Below are 21,755 nucleotides of genomic sequence, written 5' to 3' on the forward strand. Positions count from 1 at the left end.
TTTCCATTTGAATGGAGTTCTTTTCAAATTTTGTTTGAATTATATTGTAAACCGCTTTAATCCTTTTTGGCTGTATATGTAGTATATAAAGTTTTTAATAAACATAAACTATGTGCCCCCACCCCTCCATGTACCTCTTCAAAATCTTTGGTGGCAGCAAGCAGCATGTTCTAGCTGTTGCTCGTGCTAGCTTCAGCTGTCCCTCTAACGTCACTTCTTGGTCCCGCAACCAGGAAGTGATGTCAGAAGGAAAGCTTTGGCCAGCGCGAGCAGCATTTAGGAGATGAAAATTTTGAAGAGGTGGATGGGCAGAGAGGAGGAGACTAGCGCTCTTTCTGTCTCCCTCTCCCCCTCCCCTGCTTTGCTACGCCACTGGCCCCAGCTGAATATCAGGCTGGCTGCACAAGTTTTTATTTTAAAATCTTTTGATTGCAATCAAGGAAAAATACAACATCCAACCAAGACATTAAATTCTGTAGCAAGAGCCCGTACTCATCCTGTCCCCAAACCCCCCACCCATACAGGACTACTCTGCCCTTCGGCCCCACTCCCCCCTTTCACCCTCCCATCCCACAAAGATATAATAGGCAACCCAAGTAAACATTCCAGAAAACCCAAATCATCAAGTCATAGATTGTTCAGAATCTGACTGCGGCCTCTCAGATTCAGGACATTCAGATAAGGAATCCACACTGGAAGGAAAGTTTTACGTCACTTCCGGGAACCTGCTACCGCTCGGCTGCACGAGTTTATGTTGTTTTTTTATTGGGGGGGGAGGTTTGCATAAAAAAAAGAGAAAAAACCTGACCCCGTCTTGTTCTCCCCCATACATGCTCCACTGCCCCAGGCTGTGATTATGCCTCGCAGAAGGTCCCCCAATATGTAGGCAGACACAACTTTAGATGCCATTTATAGATTGGGGGGCGGGTGAATAACCTACCCAGCGCAGCAGCTACAATTGGTACAGAAAGGCTACCTCCCAGGAAAAGGCATAGTTATAGATTCTTTGGACCCTTTTCTTTGTTCTGATATTATAATCACTGGGGCTGATGTTCAGAGAGATTTAAGTGGGCAGGAACAGCAAAAGCCATTTCACTGCTTTATTGAATTGAAGCCCTCAGTACTTGTTTTCCATCGCTCGCCCCTTGGGGATCCTCGGTATGTAGCCCTCTCCTTTATGAATTCCACTACCTCCTCTGGGAGGGCATCCACCACCGTCTCCAAGAAAAATGATTCCCCGATGTTACTGTCTCCCTTTGGTTTCATGTCAGATCCGCTAGCTCGGCAGAAGAGCCCCACGCCTTGAGATACAAACAAGAACAAGACGAAAAGGCAAGGGGATGTCTTTCCAACCCAAAATAAGGTCTTCATTTGAAACAAAAAAGGTTCACTAATTCTGCAGCTTCCCCTTTTTTTGTGTTAATACTTTTCATATCTTCAAGGTCTCCCCTTTAGGGTCTTCGGATCTCATCTGTCTTGACTCCACACCGTTTTGGTCACTTTGCTCTGGACATCTCTAGCCATCAGCAAATTACATTATCCAAGCACATTTCAAACATACAAACAGATACCAGTCGTAAAAATATAAACCATCAGTATATGTCTAAACAAAACACAAAGAAATTATTCAACTTTTGTGAGCTCTGCAGGGCCTTTGAGCTGCATTATTCTTATATCACATTGGATTATCTGTCATCCTCCGATGAGTTTACCATACTGATCCCTAAAGAAGGGTTTCTCAACTCGGTCCTACGGAGGTGTGATTTTTGAGGTACTAGTAGGTGCCTTTCCTCCAAAGTATACAGATTGAGATCTTTAACTCTGTCCCCATACGCCTTATGATGAAGACCACGCACCGTTTTAGTTGCATCAGAAGGGGCAGGATGGATCAGAGGGAAAGCTCCGGCGTAGGCTGTAGGCAGTGCGGAATTGACGTGCAAATGTCAGTGCATTTCACAGAGTCCTTTTTTTCAGTAGCCTCCAGATGACGTTTCAAATCTCCAAGTGATAACTCTTTCCTTGTTTGGGAGACGGTTGTTCTGCCCAAGGTACAACAGGCACTCCAGATAATTCCACACTTGAAGACACGATGCCAGCAGGGTTGGTGACGTTTGAGTCTAAATGCTGAGACTTCTAAAGTTTTCTTCAGGGAATTCTGAGAAAATGACTCACATACATTAAGTGCAAATGGAGAGCTTTTTAAGCAGGAGAACTCCTTCTCCACACAGCTTCAGCCAGACTCGTCAGATATTATCACCCCGGCCCCAGTGTTTCTTTCTTCCTGTTACAAAAGAATCCTTTACTATTCTGGACCCCTAAATACATCACTCTGCGCTTCATCACATTAAAGCTTAACTGCAAAACATTCATTAACTAGTCTCCCATTTTCTGTAGATCATTCCTCAATTTATCTGCTTCCTGAGGCAGGTTCATTCTGTGGCAGATCTTCAGGTCATCATCCACCAAAAAGCACACTTTTTTTTTTTATTTTTTACCAGGTCCTTGGCAATATCATTTACAAGGATATTGAAAGAAAATCAGCCTCAGGACTGATCACTGAGTTATTCCACGGCTCACCTTTTCTCTCCTCCGAGTGAATTTCATTTACCACTACTCAGTCATCTGTCAATCAGACAGTTACTAATCCAGTTCACCACCTTGGGACATTTCCCCAGGCTGCTCAGTTTATTCCCGAGCCTCCTGCGAGGAACAGTTATCAAATGCTTTGCTGAAATCCAAGCAGACTGAATTCAGCGCATGCCCTCGGTCTGAATCTCTGGTCACCCAACTGAAGAAATCAGTCAGATTTGTCTGTCACAATCTGCCTCCAGCACATAGGGAAGCAAAATGCTTCCCCCCAGGGTCAGACAGGCTCCTTTTACTAAGCCGCGTTAGCGTTTTTAGCGCACGCAGCATTTTAGCTCAATGCTGGCGTTAAGGTCTAGCGCGGGCGGCAATGTAGCGCGTGCTATTCCGCGCGTTAAAGCCCTAACGCAGCTTAGTAAAAGGAGCCCAGAGAGTCAGTGACAGAACAGGGGATTAGAACTGAGGGACAGAGAGATAAACTGATTCCCCTCAGACAGTCAGAGATTAGAACTGAGCGCAGGGAGATAAAACAACTCCTCGTCTGGCTTGTGCAGGCTGATTCTCAGGCTTCACTCCTTTCCACGGAGTTTCTCAGTGCCCTCTTCCTCAGCTGGAGTGCTCACGAAACCAGGTGGGCACAATTCCAGGAGGGCTGGTTCGGCTTACGTGCGTGCGGATACCAGCAGGCACAATGTAAGCAGGGAGGTTCAGCTTGCATGCTCACGAAGACATGTGCGTAAAATGCAAGCAACACGGAACCTCGTGCGACGGATCCAATCCGTGGACGCACAATTCATGAGGGTCCAGTGCATTCATCCTTTTCCTGCATCCCAGGTATTTCTTTTGATGATTCAGGCATCTTCAAGGTGATGACTAGAAAAGTTGTAATGGAGAGCTGTAGAAAATCCGACCGATGAGAACGGGCGGAAACTAAAGACTGGGGATTAGGGGGAAGCAGGGGGAAATGGGTAGGGCTCGGGCATGCCCAGTGGGGCCCGGGCACTGCACGTGCTCAGAGAAAAAAAAATCTCTCTGAACTATTGGAGAGCTTATCCGCAAATTGGGAGCTGTTGGGACAACACCCATATGTGGCTGACTCATCCTGCTTGACCTAGGAGAAAGGGGATTAGAACTGAGGGACAGAGAGATAAAACAACTCCCCTCAGACAGTCAGAGATTAGAACTGAGCGCAGGGAGATAAAATAAATCCCTGGAGTTACACACAGAGAGTCAGTGACAGAGCAGGGGATTAGATCTGAGGCACAGAAAAATCAAGTAACTCCCCAGGGTCACGTAGAGAGTTAGGTTTGCTTTCTGTGTGTGCCTATGTAACTGTGAGTCTCTCTCATCTGGTCATTCACAAACCTGCTGCCGTCCTTCCACGTTCTCCCTCCTCAGCTCCCGGCGTTCCCTGTGATTTACTGGCAGCCTCTAATTGCGTTGCTTGTCCCTTGTTATTTCCTCTTGCACCCTGCATCCATCAGCCTGTGCGTGGCCTGTCGCAGCACACCAGCCTCTGCCATCCATCAGCCTCCGGTGGTGGGCACGGTGGCATGCCCGCCAAAGCGGAAACGCCAGAAGAAGGGCATAACTCCATTGCCAGAAGTCACAATATTGCAAACCGCAATTTGTTTTAACTCAGAAAAATAGAGAGAACAGAGTGCCTAGTGAAGCAGAAAAACATCAATCCATAATACAAACCCCCTCGCCTCCAGCCAGTCCTCCCCTGCCTACCCTTTCTTAAAGACCCCCCCCAGCCAGAGCTTCCCCACCATTCCCTACAGCTCTCCCCCAAAGCTACTGCTCCCCTACTATTCCCTACAGCTTCCCCCACATAGCCAGCATTCTCCTACAGCCCCCTCCCCCAACCAGCACACCCCTACCATTTCCAACACCCTCCAGAGCCAGCGCTTCCCCACATTCCCTACAGCTTCCCCCCTCCCTCCCAGCCAATATCCTCCTACAGCTCCCTCCTGAACAGTGTAGTTACTTACCTGTAATGTAGGTTCTCCGTGGACAGCAGGATAGCTGTTGGGGGACAACACCCATATGTGACTGACTCATCCTGCTTGTCCTAGAACAGCACTTCCCCACCATTCCCTATAGCCCCCTCCCCCAGCAAACATACCCCTACCATTCTTTACAGCTCCCACCCTCCTCCAATCAGTCACTTTTTTTATACACTATCTTTCTTCTTTTTCCATTGGAAAAACCTGATTAATTCCTAAGGAAAAATGTGACTTAAAATGTTTCTCTGGGTTTGTTTGATTTTTTGTTTACTTAATTTGCTATGCTTATTCTAAGAAAAGATACATTTTAGAAGACAATTGTTTAGCATTTTGAAATGTTATATTTAGTTTTCAGTCAGTTCCCCCCCCCCCCCCATTATTGCCTCTCTCTTCCTCCTTCTTTGTCTTGGTCTGTTTTCTCTGCTCCTCTCCAGCCTCTTGATTTTGAATCCCGCAAGTCGTACAGTTTTCGGGTGGAAGCCACCAACACTGTCATTGACCCGCAGTATATCCGTAAGGGGCCCTTCAAGGACGTGGCCACAGTCCGGGTGATGGTGGAGGACGCCGACGAGCCCCCCCTCTTCTCACAGCCCAGTTACCTGCTGTCTGTGTATGAAAACGGGGAGCTTGGAGTGCTGGTGGGGAGGGTCACTGCGACAGACCTGGACTCGCAGAGCAGCGTCATCAGGTAATCATGGCATCCACTTACAGCCTATGACCACTGAGAAGAGCAACCGATCTTGGACTGTAGCACTGACTAGCAGAGTTTCAATGTGCAGCAGAGATCTGATGGAAAAATAGTTGTGCAGGATGGCCAGGGTCTTTCACTGTCAGTTTACACCGGGGGGAGGGGGGGTGTCTCAGCCCAGCCCTTGGGACCCACCCAGCCAATGTGGCCTTCACAAAACCCACAATTACAATGCAGGAGGCAGGCTTGCGTGCAAATCTGACTCATGCATAATCACTGTGGATATCCCAAAAACCTGACTGGCTCGCCATGTCCTCGGGCTGATGACCCCTGCTTTAGGCAGCCTCATGGATTGGGGATTTGACTCACATATTTACACTTTCAAATTCGTATCAACAATTTTGAGGTGCTTTAAAGATGCATCTTTCTACAGAATCTTTTGGAAGTTAGATACTAGTTGTTTATTCATTTGTATTGCTAATCTCTGTGAACCGCATAGAACTTAGTGGTATTTGCGGTATATAAGTGAGTTTATGTTTACAGTTTCACCAACAGTTTCCTGGGTTTTTGCAAAACTGAAAATGGCATCAAACTCATTTTCACCTAATTTCCAAAACACAGCTTCAGGCCCAGGATGTTTTCCACCTTCTATGCCCCCCCCCCCCCCCGGAGACCGAAAAGGGGGGGGGGCATGCATAAGACTAATAGATGCAGGAAAAAGCAGGGGGGGAGGCCAGCATGCAGGTGCAGTTGCTGCTAAGCAGCAAGACCAAAGCAGCAAGACCAAAGTTTCCAGTAGAGACTCAGGGAACTGGGTCCTGCTGGAAAGTGGGATGAAGAAAAAGGAGAGGCGTTGTAAGGGAGGGGGGGACACGGTCCACCCTGGATGTGGTCTTCCTTAGGGCATGGCACCCTACCTCCTCTCCACCCCCGACCCCACCCCCTCTGCTCCTTGCCATGCACGCCCCTTGCCTTTCCCCGTACCTTTTTTACTTCCCTGGCGTGAGCAGCATGCCCACGTCGGCATCGGTGCTCTCTGACGTCACTTCCGGGACCCGCGCCTAGGGCGAGCTGACACCGACATGGGCATGCTGCTCACGCCGGAGAAGTTAAAAAGGTGCGGGGAAAGGAAAGGAGGCGCACGCACGGCAGGGAGGGGCGCCACCACCTCAGGCACTGCTCACCCTTTATGCCACTGAGCTAAGGTGAGGTTAATGCTGCTGAATATCTCCACTAACCGGCCATTCCCTAACCAGTTAGGTTAAGGATGGTCTGGGGATGAAATTTGGACAGAGCCACAAGCCAGTTAGCAGTAATAGTCAGGCCGTGAACTGACTAAATAATCATATCGTGTTTGGAAAGCTAAAAAGCTGTCTAACTTCATACACCAAGTTAACTGGGCACTGCTCTGAACAGTGGCCGGTGCCCAGTTAGAACAACAATTTATTATTTCCATAGTGCTACCGGGTACACGCAGTGCTGTACATTGTATATGCAAGAGACGGTCCCTGCTCAGAAGAGCTTATAATCTAATTGTGACAGACACACAGAGGGGTCAGTGTTTAAATGAGATTTCAAGTAAGTAGAGACAGCATCTGATGTAGTGAGCCAGGCAGGTTGTTCCAAGCATGTGGTGGGCCAGAGACGGGAGTTGGTGGTAGAGGAGAAGGGTACAGAGAGGAGGGACTTGTCTGACGAGCAGAGTTCCCGGAGGGGAGTAACAAAAGAGGAGAGATACTGAGGAGCTGCAGAGCGAGTACACGAACGTCAGTTAACCTCCAGGTCAGCGCACATACCCGGATGTTCAGTGCTGGGAGCTTTGCATGCCTCGCCATTGACTAACTTATCGAACCTTTAACGACGGTTGCAAAACCGGCACGATTAACGGAATGGCGCACCATGGTCTTTTCCGAGCTTTCTAGCAGCCTCCGACTCTGCCATATAAATGTATTACGAGGTCATTAATATTAAAATGGTAGTAAAATAGGCTCATTAATATTTAAACGCCCCTCCAAGCGATTCTCTATCATCACCAGGTGATTCTTCAAGCATGGCGCTAGTTTTTGATGACCAAAAATTACCGACTGGTCTGGGGGTGGCGGTACTGTGAATAGCTTGTTTCGGGTGTATGTTTCTAGCTGTGGCTCATGATGAAATTTATTTTTAAAAATACACAATACAAATAAATTAAAGTAGCATAATAGTTTTTTGGGGAAGAAAATCTCAATAGCACGCATGGGAAGCTGCATGTGATGCACGCCTATGACGTGTGCATATATTGCGCTCCACTAAGGCTTACAGCGTAGCTTTTCCTGACACATATGCATGCCTCTTTCCATGGACGATTCTGCGCAGAGGCCAATCGCTATCACCAGCGACTCATGCCATGTAAATTCGTTGAACCTCTACAAACCTCATTTGCATGCGCAGTTCTTCGAGAATGACTCGTCTTTTTGAAACTGTTACATTTATGGCCGCAACAGCAGCCCGTCAGATTTTATCGGTGATATTAGAGAATCCGTCCCTGAGTAAGGGAAAAGCTAGGGGAGATATTGGGAGGGGGAGAGGAAGAGACAAGTGCTGGAGAGAAAGCGGAAAGCCTGAGAGGATGTACAAACGAGGAAATGCTAGAGAGAGAGATGGTGCTGGGGGAAGACTCCACTCATTCAATGATTTGGAAAGCTGTGTGCCCCTGATGTTTACTCTAGAACTCTAACTGAGACATTTATTTGCCCAGAAAAATGACGAGTCAATTTTCCCACTGATAAATTCCCAGGAAACAGAGACTAAAGCCTGAGAATGAAGGCCCCTAAGTATGACTCGCTGGCAGGTCCCACGCGCCTTACATTGCCTGAAGGCTCTTTTGGAATGCAATGACTTGCCCGGCACTGACGGCAGAGCTGTCTACATGGCTCCCTATTCCCATCCTGTCGGAAGTTTACCAGTCATGATTAATAGGACAAGCGCATTACAGTTACTGCCGCCTACTGAACAGTATTACATCAGATCTCTTAATCTTGCTGTGCAGGTATTCTATCGATCAGCACACAGATCCCGAGAGGTATTTTTCCATCAACGCCCTGGATGGCTCCATCTCTACGGCCATGGTCTTGGATCGCGAGACTGTTCTCTGGCACAACCTCACAGTGGTGGCTACTGAACTCGGTAAGATGCCTGAATTTTAGTCACCTCTAGGGTGCCAACAGGAAGCGCTCTCACCAGCCTGCAGAGTTATTGACAGTGCAGGGGGAGAGGAGTCCCCAAGGCTGAGTGTACAAGGGATGGAAATGTCTCTCTGGTACCAGCAGAAGACACTCACTGGGTTGACGGCATCACAGACAGCAGGGAGTACAACCAATAGAAACTTTTCACTAGCTTCCCCACTAGGATTCAGGAGGAGGCGGTGAGAGGGGGGTATCATCTTTTTTTTCCTGCATTTACCCTGCTTTGCTCACCGATGTTTTATGGGTCCCAGTGGAGCCTGGGAGCAGCAGTAAAGCTGAAATAAGGAGACTCAGCATTCTTTCTAAAGTGGCTTTGATTCTTAGCAGGAGCTGTTAGCAGAGAATAAATCAAGCGGGAGCAGAGCAGACCGGCAGCAGGTTCCCACTCAGGGGTCCCTGATAGTCAGCAGGAGGGAAGGGGTTCCCCACAGAGAGAGCAGAGAGATTTATCAGCACCTCTCTGCTCTGGGGAGGGGAGTCTCTGCAGGCAGCTGTGCTAAGCAGCAGAGAGAAGGGAGGGTGGGGGGTGAAGAGTCAGCAACACAAATGTTAATGTGTTTCGGTACTTCGGCTGTGTTCATGGATGTGGCAGGGTCTGTGTGTCTGTGCATGCTCCCGTTTTCCCCATCTACTTGCAGGATTGGCATGATTACGCGTTTGCATGGGATCATATTTTTTTGAATCTATGTGTCAGGGCTGGAGTTGGACACACCGAGACCAAAGGCAGAAATGAGAGGTGGGCCCCACACAGTGCCGGGTTTCCTGAACCTCTCTCGTAATCATTTCACACAGTTTTGCACAGGACACCTCATTTTAGGGTTACCATATGGCTCCAGAAAAAGGAGGATGGATTGAAACATCTGGGTTTTACTTCCGTTGCTTTCAGTAGAAGTAAAACCTGGATGTCTTAATCCGTCCTCCTTTTACTGGAGCCATATGGTAACCTTACCTCATGTGGTACTGGAGTTTATACAATACCCTTTCCTTTCCCCCCAAACCAGCCCGGCCACATGGTAATCAATTATAGGAGCCTATTTTTCATCCTACATAAATATTTCCCTCTAAGATCACATAGATTTTAGGGGGGAGGCCTTTAATAGCTACTGTGTGTAGTGCAGTGTCTCTCAAACTTTTTTAGCTGTGGCACACTAAACAGAGAAAATGTTTTTCACGGCACATTATAATTGAAATTATAAAATTGCAAAACCAACAAAAAATTAAATGTGAGAGTTATTTATTTAATGTTCTTTAAGCTATGTATGGGTAATTGTAACAATGGTGAAACTAAAGTAGATAGAATAGAATTCTAATCAATGCGATGGATGAGCTTGTTTTTGAGTGCAAATTAACTCAAAACGCGTCTCGATAGTCTACAAGCAAACACGCATCTCATCATCCACCATCTGCAGTCGTTTTCTTTCTTTTTTAATTTCTGTCAGAGCTGAAAATCCAAGTTCACAAAGGTAAGAAGATCCAAACGGTAACAAAGCCTTGGTTGCTTTGTTGCTCATATTACGTTAGTTTTCAAGAACCAATCATGTCAAAGAATAATGCTTATCCTTACACAGGCAGACGCTCATACCATTGACAGATTCTTGCATACGTGACATACATGTCATCTATTCTAGTGTATACTTATGAAGGGAAATTTTAAAGTAAAATTCTGGAATCTCTCGTAGCACATCCAGAATTTATTTGGGGCACACCACTGTGCCACGGCAAACAGTTTGAGAGACACTGATGTAGTACATAATGCAGGCCGCACACATTGTCCAATAGTGTTTTTAAGAAAATTTGAGACAAGAATGTCCCAATCATTGAGTTGGTTTAAGTGATGACTGGAGGGACCCCTGTTGCGGACTCTCAGCCAAAACATTAATCAAAACTAAAGAGTAATGCAAACGGTTAGAATCACCATTTATGGAGGCTCCAAAAGAAGTTGTTACAAAATGTTGGACTTAAAATTTTCAACAGATGTGATCTTGGGCCTTTGTAGTTTGTAGACATTTACACGGTTATGTGTTGCACTCATGCATTAAGATAGCATGTTTCACACTACAATACACGCTACAGTTCATGGCACCAGAAACCATGTGAGTGCAGAGCTAGTTCAACATTAGATCAGATCTTACTCATCGTGTCCACTTATGCTCAGATTCATGGCAGCAGTCCCGTTTTGCGTGATTATATATCAGGCTGGATCGCGCATTGCTCTGTCTAGTTCAAAGCAAGCAAATGATTGTATGTCCATGTGTTAAGAGATGTTTGCTTAAAGTGTTCTTATGTGGTTATGGAGGGATCTATATAGTGTGTCTTTTTGCATGTCTACTTGTATGTCAAAGTTTAAAACAAAAGCCATTTTGTTGAAATACCAAAACTGAAAATTAAATAAAAAGGGACAGACCATTCCAAATTCCAAAATGTGATCAACGGCTATGGGGAGGAAATGCAGACATCGGGTACTGCAAGACTACAGCCGGCTGGGAAGCTGAGAGCAAAAGGCAAGAAGCTCCTGAACTTATGAGTTTTTAGCGATAAGATGATTTGAAATAGCAGTTTTGACTGAAGGCCCTTTTCTTGAGTTCTGGAGAGTACCTTGCTGGCAGCAGTCATTTTGTATTGAAAAAGGGAGAGATGTCCCATTGCTGGCTAGGATTTACCAAGATTTCATTCACTGGGCAGGGCACAGACCAGAGCATCTGTCTGATTTAATGCAAAGCACAATAGCACCTCATTCCTTTCATTATGTGTGTACGTGTTCATATAGCTGCATGTTTGGACATGATCATGTCTGCACATTATTGCATTTTCTGTCTGTCCCAGGTACCTATGGCTACATCTCTGCATGTGGTCTGTGTTCATTGTCACACAGTTAAAGTTGCATGTGGTCCTGTGTTGTTATGGGTTTGTGGCTGCACAATTAGAGGTGTGTGTTTGTGTGTATCTCTGCACATAACCCCATGCTCCCATGTCTGCATCTGATTCCAACTTCATACTTCTACGGTTGAGTTTGCACATGACCTCAGGTTTCTGTCCTAGAAGTTGCGTTTGAATTTGATCTTGTGTGTGTATGTGTTCCATGGTCACATGTACATGTGTGATTCCATGTTTGTGTCTGCGTGGTTGCATATTTGCTTTGTTGTTTCAGACAGCCCCTCCCAGGCCTCGCGGGTGCAGGTGGCGATCCGGACGCTGGATATCAATGATAACGCCCCTCAGTTTGCAGAGGTCCACGATGCCTTTGTGTGTGATAATGCGCAGCCTGGACAGGTGACCTGAGGAGGATGGGGAGGAGGCAGTTCCACAATTCTCTTGCCCTATTCCCAACATTTCTCCCATCTCGCAGTCGTTTATTCCTCATCTGTATCGACAGCTATTCTTACCCCATAAACACCTGTGTCATGTAAAACCCTCTCAGGGGTCAATACTTTGGAGAACCGCTTGACAGGCCTCTACTGTATCTGGGCACATGTTCCTGTTTTGATTATCCAAAAATCCAAAAGCCATAGAAAAAATGTTTGAGGAGGTCAAAAACGTATACACTAGCAAATAGATCTGCTTCTAGTTTTAAAAAATTGCACACAGAACCCTAAAGGTTTCAATTACTTCCTGTTATTAAGCTGATTAAGGGTGAATTATCAGTCTCTGGGGAAAGACCTTTTGCAATCAAATATTAGGTTTCCACCAGGGTATATCCGACAAAGAACATGCACCCTAGAGCGCAGTGTGGGTATTACCCTGTTTCGATTATCCCATTTGCCACTGGGCAAGTAGCCTGTCCATAAGCCAGGCCCAGATTTCTGGAGATGCTGCAAATCTGTAAACCTGGAGTTATCCAGTTCCCAGAAAAACATTCACAGACGATATCCCCCAAATACTGGGGTTTTATAGAACCTTTACTTACACGGGTCACAAAGGCAGGTCAGAATAGTAACAAGATTCTGGCCTTTGCAAACTAGTCAGAAAATGTCCATCAAATTAGTCCCATATGAAAGGTATCATCTCGTTTTTTTAAGTTATTATTTCTATGTACTGTCTTAATCTTTAAAATGAACCAGCAACAGTCACACCACTATTTCCCGTAACTGGTGACTGCAGAATGCTGCCACCTGCTGATTAGAATGAAATCATTAGAGCAAAAAAATTTTCACGGAAGCCACTACAACTCAAGTGAACTAGGAACAATATCAACATGTTCAAAAGCTGTGTTTTGCCTTTCACGTAGTCTCACCCCTCTACATCTCCCTGTCCACCCATCCAGTTTCACCCAGGTACACCTCTTCATCAGGCCTGGTAATCCTACGTCTTCCATCTAATCTCAACTCTACGTTTTTCCATCCACCCTCGCTACCCTATACCTCACCATCCATGTTACACTTGTCTGAGCCCCCGTTCAGTGCCTTCATTCTACACTTCTCCATCCTCCTATGAAGTTTGTACTCTTCTGTCTACCCACCATTCGACACCTCTACCATCCACCCATTCAATGATCCTATCATAGTAACATAGTAAATGACAGCAGATAAAGACCCAAGTGGTCCTTCCAGTCTGCCCAACCATACATGCTCCATAAATTAATTATTTCATTTAAATGGTCCTTTTTCTTAGATATTTCTGGGCCAGAAACCCAGAGCCCTACCCAGTAGTGTACTTAGGTTCCATCTACTGGAGTCTCCATCACTATCAGGAATATTTCCATCCTTGTATCTTGTCTCACCACTCCACCTCTTTGTCCACACATCCAGACTCATCACTCTACATTTCAAGTTTCAAGTTTCAAGTTTTATTCAATATTTGATTAATCGCTTATCGTAACTACTAAGTGATTTACATTTACAGAAAATACATAATAAAAAATTAACAATAATATAATAAAATCTAAAAATCAATTTAAAAACAAACTAGACAAATTTATCTAGTCTGTCCACACTACTCCATCTCCACACACCTAACTAGTTTCACCACTCTACGTCTTCTACTCAAGGTCCCCATTCCCAATGTTCTCCTTACCATCACAGGTGGTACAGCACTATCCCAGTTTCAACATGAGAAGTGCAAGCAGGTCTCCTGGGATTTGCGCAAAACTTGCCCACCCTGCACAATTTAAACGATGATATTAAAGCACCACCCCATTCATAGGAACATTGGAGAGAGACTCCCACACACTCTAGAACAGTGTCTCACAAAGTTTACAAGCCTCATCACACTAAACTGGTGGCCGTGACTCGAGGGCACCTGGAAGTGCAAGGAGGCCCTCCAGACGGGGCCCTGAGCCGCCAGTGGGGGGTGCTGACAAAGAGGTGCAGAAAGGAGGAGGGGCTCTGGTGATGGCTGATTGCCTACTGGACGTGCCTCTTACTGCGAGAGGCATGTCCTGTAGGCAGTTAGCCAGTGCCTTTCCTCCTCCCCGGCGTCTCATGGCACACCTGAAATCTCACGCGGAACACAGTTTGCGATACACTGCTCTAGAGGGAATGTTGGCCCTGACACACTCTTCCATCCATCTTACACTCGTCAACTCTTTCAGCCTTATGCTTCATCTCTTGATCTAACAATATTTCCGTAATTCTGTCATTCCAGTTTTGACTCGTCCTTGCACTTAGCTTTACCACTATCATCTACTGTTGCAGTCATACAACAATTCTCTCCATTCATCCTACCTTACAGCTTTTCAGCCATGCTTCATCCTCCATGTCTGTCCCTACAGATCTCCTTTGTTTTGATGACAGCTTATATCTCTACAGTTAATTCAAACAGTTCGAGCTATGGACCACGATGACCACACCAATAGTAGTCGCTTTTTCTTTCGAGTCCCTCCAGGCCTCGCAACTAATCGGAACTTCACAATCAGAGACAACAAAGGTAGACGCCAATAACTAGGGAAACCGTGAGCATGGATATGACTCTCTCATCACCATCATCGTGTATTCCTTCATGAGCTTTCAGTCTCTCTCTTTGCTAACCATCTTCATGCTCTTTTTCCCGAGCTCTCTCTGTCTAACAAATTCCCTCCCGGATTCTCTCTCACCATCTTCATGCACTCTTTTCCACTCTCTCAGTCTTCACAAACTCCCTCCCAACCTCTCTATCATTGCCACCTCCATCTTGCTCAAGTTCTCTCTCTCACTGCCATTATCACAGCCTCTACCATGATTCTTCCCCCTCTCTAACCATTCTCAACTACTACTCCATCTCAAGTTCTCTTTCTATTCCCATGCAGTCTTTCCCAATCATCTCTCTCTGTCCAATGCAGTCTTTCCCAATCTTCCTATCCTCTCTCTGTACCATGCACTCTTTTCCAACTTTGCCATTTCTCTGTTTCACCATCTTCATACACTCGCACTGTCTTGCTAAACTCTTGCACTCCTTTTAATGTTCATTCTCTCTGTCTTCATCCTCATCTCTTCTCTCCAAAGCTTCCTGTCTATCCCTATCTTCAGGCATTTCTCCAAGCTTTCTGTCTCTTGCAAGCTAATATTTTCTTTCTATCATCATCATCCTTACACACTTCACTTTCACTGTTCCTTTGTTCCTCACTGGCTCTTTCCATCCTTCTGCTGCAAAATCTGGTTGTTCTTTTCACACACTTTCTCTTTCACTTGTTGCCTTTCTTCTCTGTTATTTGATCTCCTTATTTTGATACTTTTCCTTCTGTCTATAGCTCCCAGTCCTGCTCACACATTTCCTTCTTCATGTTTCAGTTTTACCTTCAACCCTTTCTCACACCCTCTCAGTGTCTCCTCAGTCTGTCTTCTCCTCACTCGTGTCTTCCTTGCATTTTCTCAGTCTCTGCTCGCTCCTTGTTCATGCCTGTCCCTCTTTCCTTTGCAGACGGCAGCGCCAGCATCCTGTTACTGCAGAACCGCTTTGCCCAAGGTAAAAGGGATGTTTACCTGGTGCCCATTGAGATTACGGACAGTGGGCAGCCCCCTCTCAGCAGCACTAATACCCTGACAGTCAGCGTGTGCCGCTGCAGGCTGGATGGCACGATTCAGTCCTGCAACATGGAGGCCTACTTCTCCCCAGCAGGGCTCAGCACGGGAGCCCTTGTGGCTATTCTCACCTGCATTATCACTCTCCTAGGTAAGTTCCTTCCTCTTCTTCTCCCTAGAAAGTAGCCCAGTCGATGAGAGCTGGGAAATGTGAAGGTCAGAGGTTTGGTGGGCCAAACTCGTCACCAGGATCAGCTCACTGAGAATCCCAACACCCAGTTTCCAGTTCCAATATTGTAAAATCCAAAGACCCAGTCAGTAGCGAAGTAAGGGTAAGTGGCGCCCTTCCCTTGCAATGAGCGTATCCCCTTCATTTCCCCCGCACCCTCTTGGCACAGACCCCAGAAGTGACGTCAGAGAGAATGCCAAAAAGGTATGGGGAAAGGCAAGGGGCATACACAGAGAGGAGCAGGGAGCAAGTGAGCGGGGGGGGGGGGGGAACGGACAGAGAGGAGGGTCCCCGCTGCACCCTTAGGAAGACAGTGCCCAGGCCAGACCTCACCCCCTTACTACGCCACTGGACCCAGTCACCAATCTCACCTCTGCCAATGACTCAATTTCCAAGCCCCCCCCCCCCCCCCGACTGTGACAACCAGAGATCCAGCTTTCACTGCACTACTCACTGGGGAATGGTGATTTAAAAAACCCAAAAACCCAGAGAAAATAAAAGTCAAAAGTCAGAAAAGCTTGGGCAGGAGAATCAAGAAGACAAAAGAGACAGGAAAGAGAGTGAAACCCAAAAGAACAATAAAGACAAAAGAAGGACGAGCAGCAAATGTGTAATGACTAACCAGGTGCCTCCTCTCCGCCCCTGTGATCAACAGGTCTCCTCTATCATGTGACTCACTAGCATGTCTCTCTTCTCCTCTCCATCCTGTGACTCATCAGCATGTCTCGTTTCTTTTCTCTCCTGGCACTGTCCATCATGTTTACTCTCTCTCTTTCTTAGGACCATGATGTCTCCTGGCTTTTTTGTTGTTTCATTATCTTGTAATGCAGTGTTTCTCGACTCGGTCCTGGAGTACCCCCTTTGCCAGTCAGGTTTTCAGGATATCCACAATGAATATGCATGAAAGGAATTTGTATATAATGGAGGCAGTGTATGCAAATCAAGTTGATACATACTCATTGTGGATATCCTGAAAACCTGACTGGCAAGGGGGTACTCCAGGACCAAGTCGAGAAACACTGTTTAATGTAATGAACCAATTAATCATTGAAAGGTCCTTTATAATGACTGCTCTGTCTCTGATCTCTCCCATCTCTGACCACTGTGACTTCAGCTATCGTGGTCCTCTTTGTGGCTTTGCGTAAGCAAAAGAAAGAGTCCTTGATCATCTACGAGGAAGAAGATGTGCGAGAGAACATCATTACCTACGATGACGAAGGTGGAGGTGAGGAGGACACAGAGGCCTTTGACATTGCTGCACTCCAGAACCCCAATGCCTCCGCTACCGCTACGGGACCTGGAATGGCAGGGGGCTTCTTCCTTGCCATGCGCCAAGATGTGCTTCCAAAACGTAAGACATTAGCTTCAAGGCGGCATAAGATGGCTGCCTCATTCTCCATTGTTGGCACCAATGCCTTGGATGTAGAGCAATTCCTGGCTCTGCGACTGAATGAGGTGGATGAGGACCCGGCTGTACCACCCTACGACTCCATCCAGATCTATGGCTATGAAGGTCAGGGGTCATCAGTAGGCTCCCTTAGCTCCTTAGATTCCAGTGCTGGCGAGTCAGATACTGGTAGCTATGAGTATTTGAAGGGATGGGGACCACGCTTCAGAACCCTTGCAGATATGTATGGGGGTAATGAGCCCCCATTATAGAGCTTCTTCAAGACCACAAAAGACGAAGGAAACTCTACAAATATCTGTAATGTGCACAAAATGTACTGGCGTGAAATGGAAGACTTTCACCACTCATGGAAGGGCCCGCTCTTAACTCACAGACCAGTGGGAATACTGTGGTTATTTTTTCGGGATTTGGTCTTGCATTCATTTTGATTTGAGTGCACTGGGAGTGAATGTCTCTTTTATTTATTCATGAAGAATTAGTGCTTCCATCTCCTCCCCATATGACGCAACAGAGAAACGCTGTAGCAACTCTATAAGACAAGAGAAAAGGTAAAGCCCAAGGATGGTCACTGCATCTTCAGGAATGGGTGTAGATGTGTCTGGAGTAGTGTTGGGTCTCCTTGTTGGAACTCTGTGTGTGGGAGGGGGGGTGTGCATGTGCATCTGAAGTAGCATCGGGTCCCCTTGTTTGAATTCTGTATGTGTGTGTGTGTTTGTGTCTCACTTTCGCTCTCGCAGGTAGGACTGGCTCCCATTGAATGGGGAGGAGAACAGGGAAGAGGGATGGATTTCTTGGGAGTGGGGTTTGATCCTGTTGCTTGAACAGTGGGTAGGAGTGTGTGAAGGGGGGGGGGTCTCTCAGAAGTAGAGTTGAGTCCCATTCCAGGTAAAGGATGTGTATGTTTGTTACTACTACTACTACTATAACTTATTTATTTAGCGCTACCAGTCCCTGTTCAAAAGAGCTTACAATCTAAACAGACAAGACAGACAAACAGGATGTCATGGATACAGTTAAGGGGAACGGTTAATCAATTAGCTGGGATGGTGAGCAGAGGAGTAGGGTTAAGGATTGAAGGCTATATCAAAAAGGTGGGTTTTCATAGTAACATACATAGTAACATAGTAGATGACAGCAGATAAAGACCCGAATGATCCATCTAGTCTGCCCAACCTGATTCAATCTAAAATTTTGTGGGTGCGGGGGTTTCTTCTTCACCTTAGCTATTTCTGGGCAAGAATCCAAAGCTCTGCCCGGTACTGTTCTTAGGTTCCAACTACTGAAGTCTCCGTCAAAGCTCACTCCAGTCCATCTACACCCTCCCAGCCATTGAGGCCCTCCCCAGCCCATCCTCCCCCAAATGGCCATATACAGACACAGACCGTGCAAGTCTGCCCAGTACTGACCTTAGTTCTTCAATATTTACTATTTTCTGATTCTAAATCCTCTGTGTTCATCCCATGCTTTTTTGAACTCCGTCACCGTTTTCCTCTCCACTACCTCTCTCGGGAGCGCATTCCAGGCATCCACCACCCTCTCCGTAAAGAAGAATTTCCTTACATCACTCTTGAGTCTCCCACCCCTCAATCTCAAATTATGTCCTCTGGTTTTACCATTTAACTTTCTCTGGAAAAGATTTTGTTCTACGTTAATACCTTTCAAGTATTTGAACGTCTGAATCATATCTCCCCTGTCTCTCCTTTCCTCTAAGGTATACATATTCAGGGTTTCTAGTCTCTCTTCATACGTCTTTTGTCGCAAACCTCCTATCTTTCGTCACCCCCCTCTCGACTGCTTCAAGCCTTTTTGTGTCCTTCATCAGCAACGGACTCCAAAACTGAACACAATACTCCAAGTGGGGCCTCACCAACGACCTGTACAGGAGCATCAACACCTTTGTTCTTCTACTGGTTAAGCCTCTCTTTACAGCCCAGCATCCTTCTGGCAGCAGCCACCGCCTTGTCACACTGTTTTTTACCTTTAGATCTTCGGACACTATCACCCCAAGGTCCCTCTTCCCATCCGTGCATATCAGCTTCTCCCCTCCCAACATATACGGCTCCTTCCAATTATTAATCCCCAATTCTTTGCATTGAGTTTTAGTTGCCAGATTTTAGACCATTCCTCTAACTTTTGTAGATCCTTTTTCATGTTTTCCACTCCCTCCTCGGTGTCTACTCTGTTACAAATCTTGGTATCATCTGCAAAAAGGCACACTTTTCCTTCTAACCCTTCAGCAATGTCACTCACAAACATATTGAACAGGATTGGCCCCAGCACCGAACCCTGAGGGACTCCACTACTCACCTTTCCTTCCTCCGAGCGAATTCCATTAACCACCACCCTCTGGCGTCTGTCCGACAGCCAGTTTCTAACCCAGTTCACCCCTTTGGGTCCCAACTACAGCTCTTCAAGTTTGTTCAAGAGCCTCCTATGAGGAACCGTATCAAAGGCTTTGCTGAAATCTAAGTAAATTACATCTAGCATATGTCCTCGATCCAGCTCTCTGGTCACCCAATCAAAAAATTCAATCAGGTTCGTTTGGCACGATTTACCTTTTGTAAAGCCATGTTGCCTCGGATCCTGTAACCCATTAGATTCAAGGAAATACACTATTCTTTCTTTCAGCAACACTTTTAAACAGGGGAAGGGAAAGGGATTGACGGACAAACTCGGGTAATTTATTCAAGGCATAGGGGGCAGCTAGATGAAAGGAATGAAGTCTGTAATTGGCAGTGGAGGAAAAGGGTACAGCTAAGAGGAGCTGATCTGAGGAATGGAGTTCTCTGGGAGGTGTATAAGGAGAGAGATGAGAGGAGAGATATTAAGGGGCAGCAGGTAGAAGGGTAAGTTCCTCCATTTATTTTATATAATCCTATCTCTTTGCTCCCAGGTAATAATACACGCATGGGAAACCATCTCAACACTTCATTGTTTTGCCACCAATCATCCAGCCAGAGACCAGAAAGCCATACTGTAGTTTTGGACACCAGGAGGAAGGGGAAGGAGCAGGGTCCTTCCACCCACTGTGCTGCCTACCTTCTGAGAACTAGCAAGAATCACTCATATCCCATCATGAGGCAAAGACAAAGCAATTTCAAAGCTGGAGTCCTGGCCAGACCTTTTCATGGCTCTGTCCTTCTCTCAGATTTAGGCTATTTTCGAACAATCAGGGAATACAAGGTGTGCATGCACCCTGATTTTTTCAGATCCCTTTCTCCTGAATTTCACTTTTGGCTGTCTTTGCGTTTTATGTGTATCAGTGTGACGCCTGCATGGGGTTCTGGTGAAGATCCACGCTTCAGCTGTCCGTGCTGTATTCATGCTTTATGTGTATCAGTGTGACACCTACATGGGCTCTGATGAAGCTCCACTCTTCAGCTGTCTGTATTGTATTTATGCTTTCTATGTATCAGTGTGACGCTTACATGGGACTCTAATGAAGATCTCTTCCCTGCTGCCCATGTTGTATTGGTGTGACACTCGCATGAGTCTTCCATGAAAGATCTGCTCTTCAGCTGTCCGTGCTGTATTCTCGCTTTATGTGATCACTGTGATACCTGCATGGACTGGGATGAGGATTCCTTCTTTAGCTGTGCTGTATTCTATGTGGGACTCTACTGAAGATCAGAAGGGCAGTCCCCAGGTTTTTATCTACATTCGTAATGGTGGGAGAAGCTAAAGAAAGCAGCAGCTGTTTACCTGCAACTTCATGAATACTTATATCAACTAGGAAATATTCCAATAAAAAAGGAGAAGTTCCTTTATTTGTAACTGTGCTCAAAATAGTCAAAGGACTTAAAACTGCATATTTTCTTCTGCATTAAAGAGGTTTTAAGAATATGTTCTGACTTCTGGTGAAAGCTGACGGGCATTTGCTGCAATATCCACAGATCCGCACTGTAAATGCAATCGGGGTGATGCCCATCTGTTCCTGCTTGGACCAGTCCACGTGATGGGAGATGCCATCTGTTGCTTAGGCACATGGAAAATCGAAGGCTCTGGTAATTCCCTAGGCTGACATCAGCTGGAAGGATAGCTGGAGTTAACAGATGCTGTGCAGAGCTCCAGAAGGAACTGGCCACTGAGAGAACACATCCCCAGCTTTGCCATCTATTTTTACACTGCGGGATCCAAATATCTAGACCAATTCTGATGGTGAACTAATCTGGGTGGAATTGTCTTGAAAAGGTTTCTAGATAATCTCAGTCTTCACACCGTGAACTTTATCAGTGAATGACAAGTCGCTTTAAGCATCTACTTTCCTGGAGCAGCCTGAATTCACCATTTGGGAGAACCTTAATATGCCCCTCTCAACAGGACTCTAAGGAGGGCAGGGAGGGGGGCTCATGATATAATTTATTATTGAGAAATATTTTATTTTCTAAGAAAAATAAATCACATGAACAAATATACGTATGGTATATGATTAATATAAAGATGACAGGATACATACATATCTCTTTGTCCATGGCTGGAACCCTCCAGTCCTAGAGGTGACAGGCACTGTTTCCCCTGAACCCACTTCCTAAGCCATCTAGTTGTTAAAGTGTCAGATCCTGCATTTCTGTGCCATCCTCAAAAAGATCCAGTCGCAGAGATGAGAGGTTCTGTGTCCCTTTGCCTGTCCTCCATTGACAGGCTGTATGCATATCCTCGTGCTCATTCCTTCACCCCTT

General features: G+C 46.0%; 1 protein-coding gene across 1 annotated transcript in view; it reads left to right on the forward strand.

Annotated features, from left to right (window-relative positions):
- CDH24 (cadherin 24) overlaps nt 1-21,393 on the forward strand; it is a 42,264-nt gene extending 20,871 nt beyond the window's left edge. The window contains exons 4-10 of the mRNA XM_033925517.1: nt 5,030-5,283; nt 8,312-8,448; nt 11,656-11,777; nt 14,252-14,369; nt 15,339-15,590; nt 16,783-17,624; nt 19,970-21,393. Of these exons, the coding sequence (XP_033781408.1) occupies nt 5,030-5,283; nt 8,312-8,448; nt 11,656-11,777; nt 14,252-14,369; nt 15,339-15,590; nt 16,783-17,327 (1,428 nt within the window). The 3' untranslated portion in view covers nt 17,328-17,624; nt 19,970-21,393. The remainder of the gene's footprint in view (nt 1-5,029; nt 5,284-8,311; nt 8,449-11,655; nt 11,778-14,251; nt 14,370-15,338; nt 15,591-16,782; nt 17,625-19,969) is intronic.
- The last annotated feature ends 362 nt before the right edge of the window (nt 21,394-21,755 follow it).

Source organism: Geotrypetes seraphini, chromosome 16 (genome assembly GCF_902459505.1).
Source record: "Geotrypetes seraphini chromosome 16, aGeoSer1.1, whole genome shotgun sequence".
Taxonomy (NCBI): domain Eukaryota; kingdom Metazoa; phylum Chordata; class Amphibia; order Gymnophiona; family Dermophiidae; genus Geotrypetes; species Geotrypetes seraphini.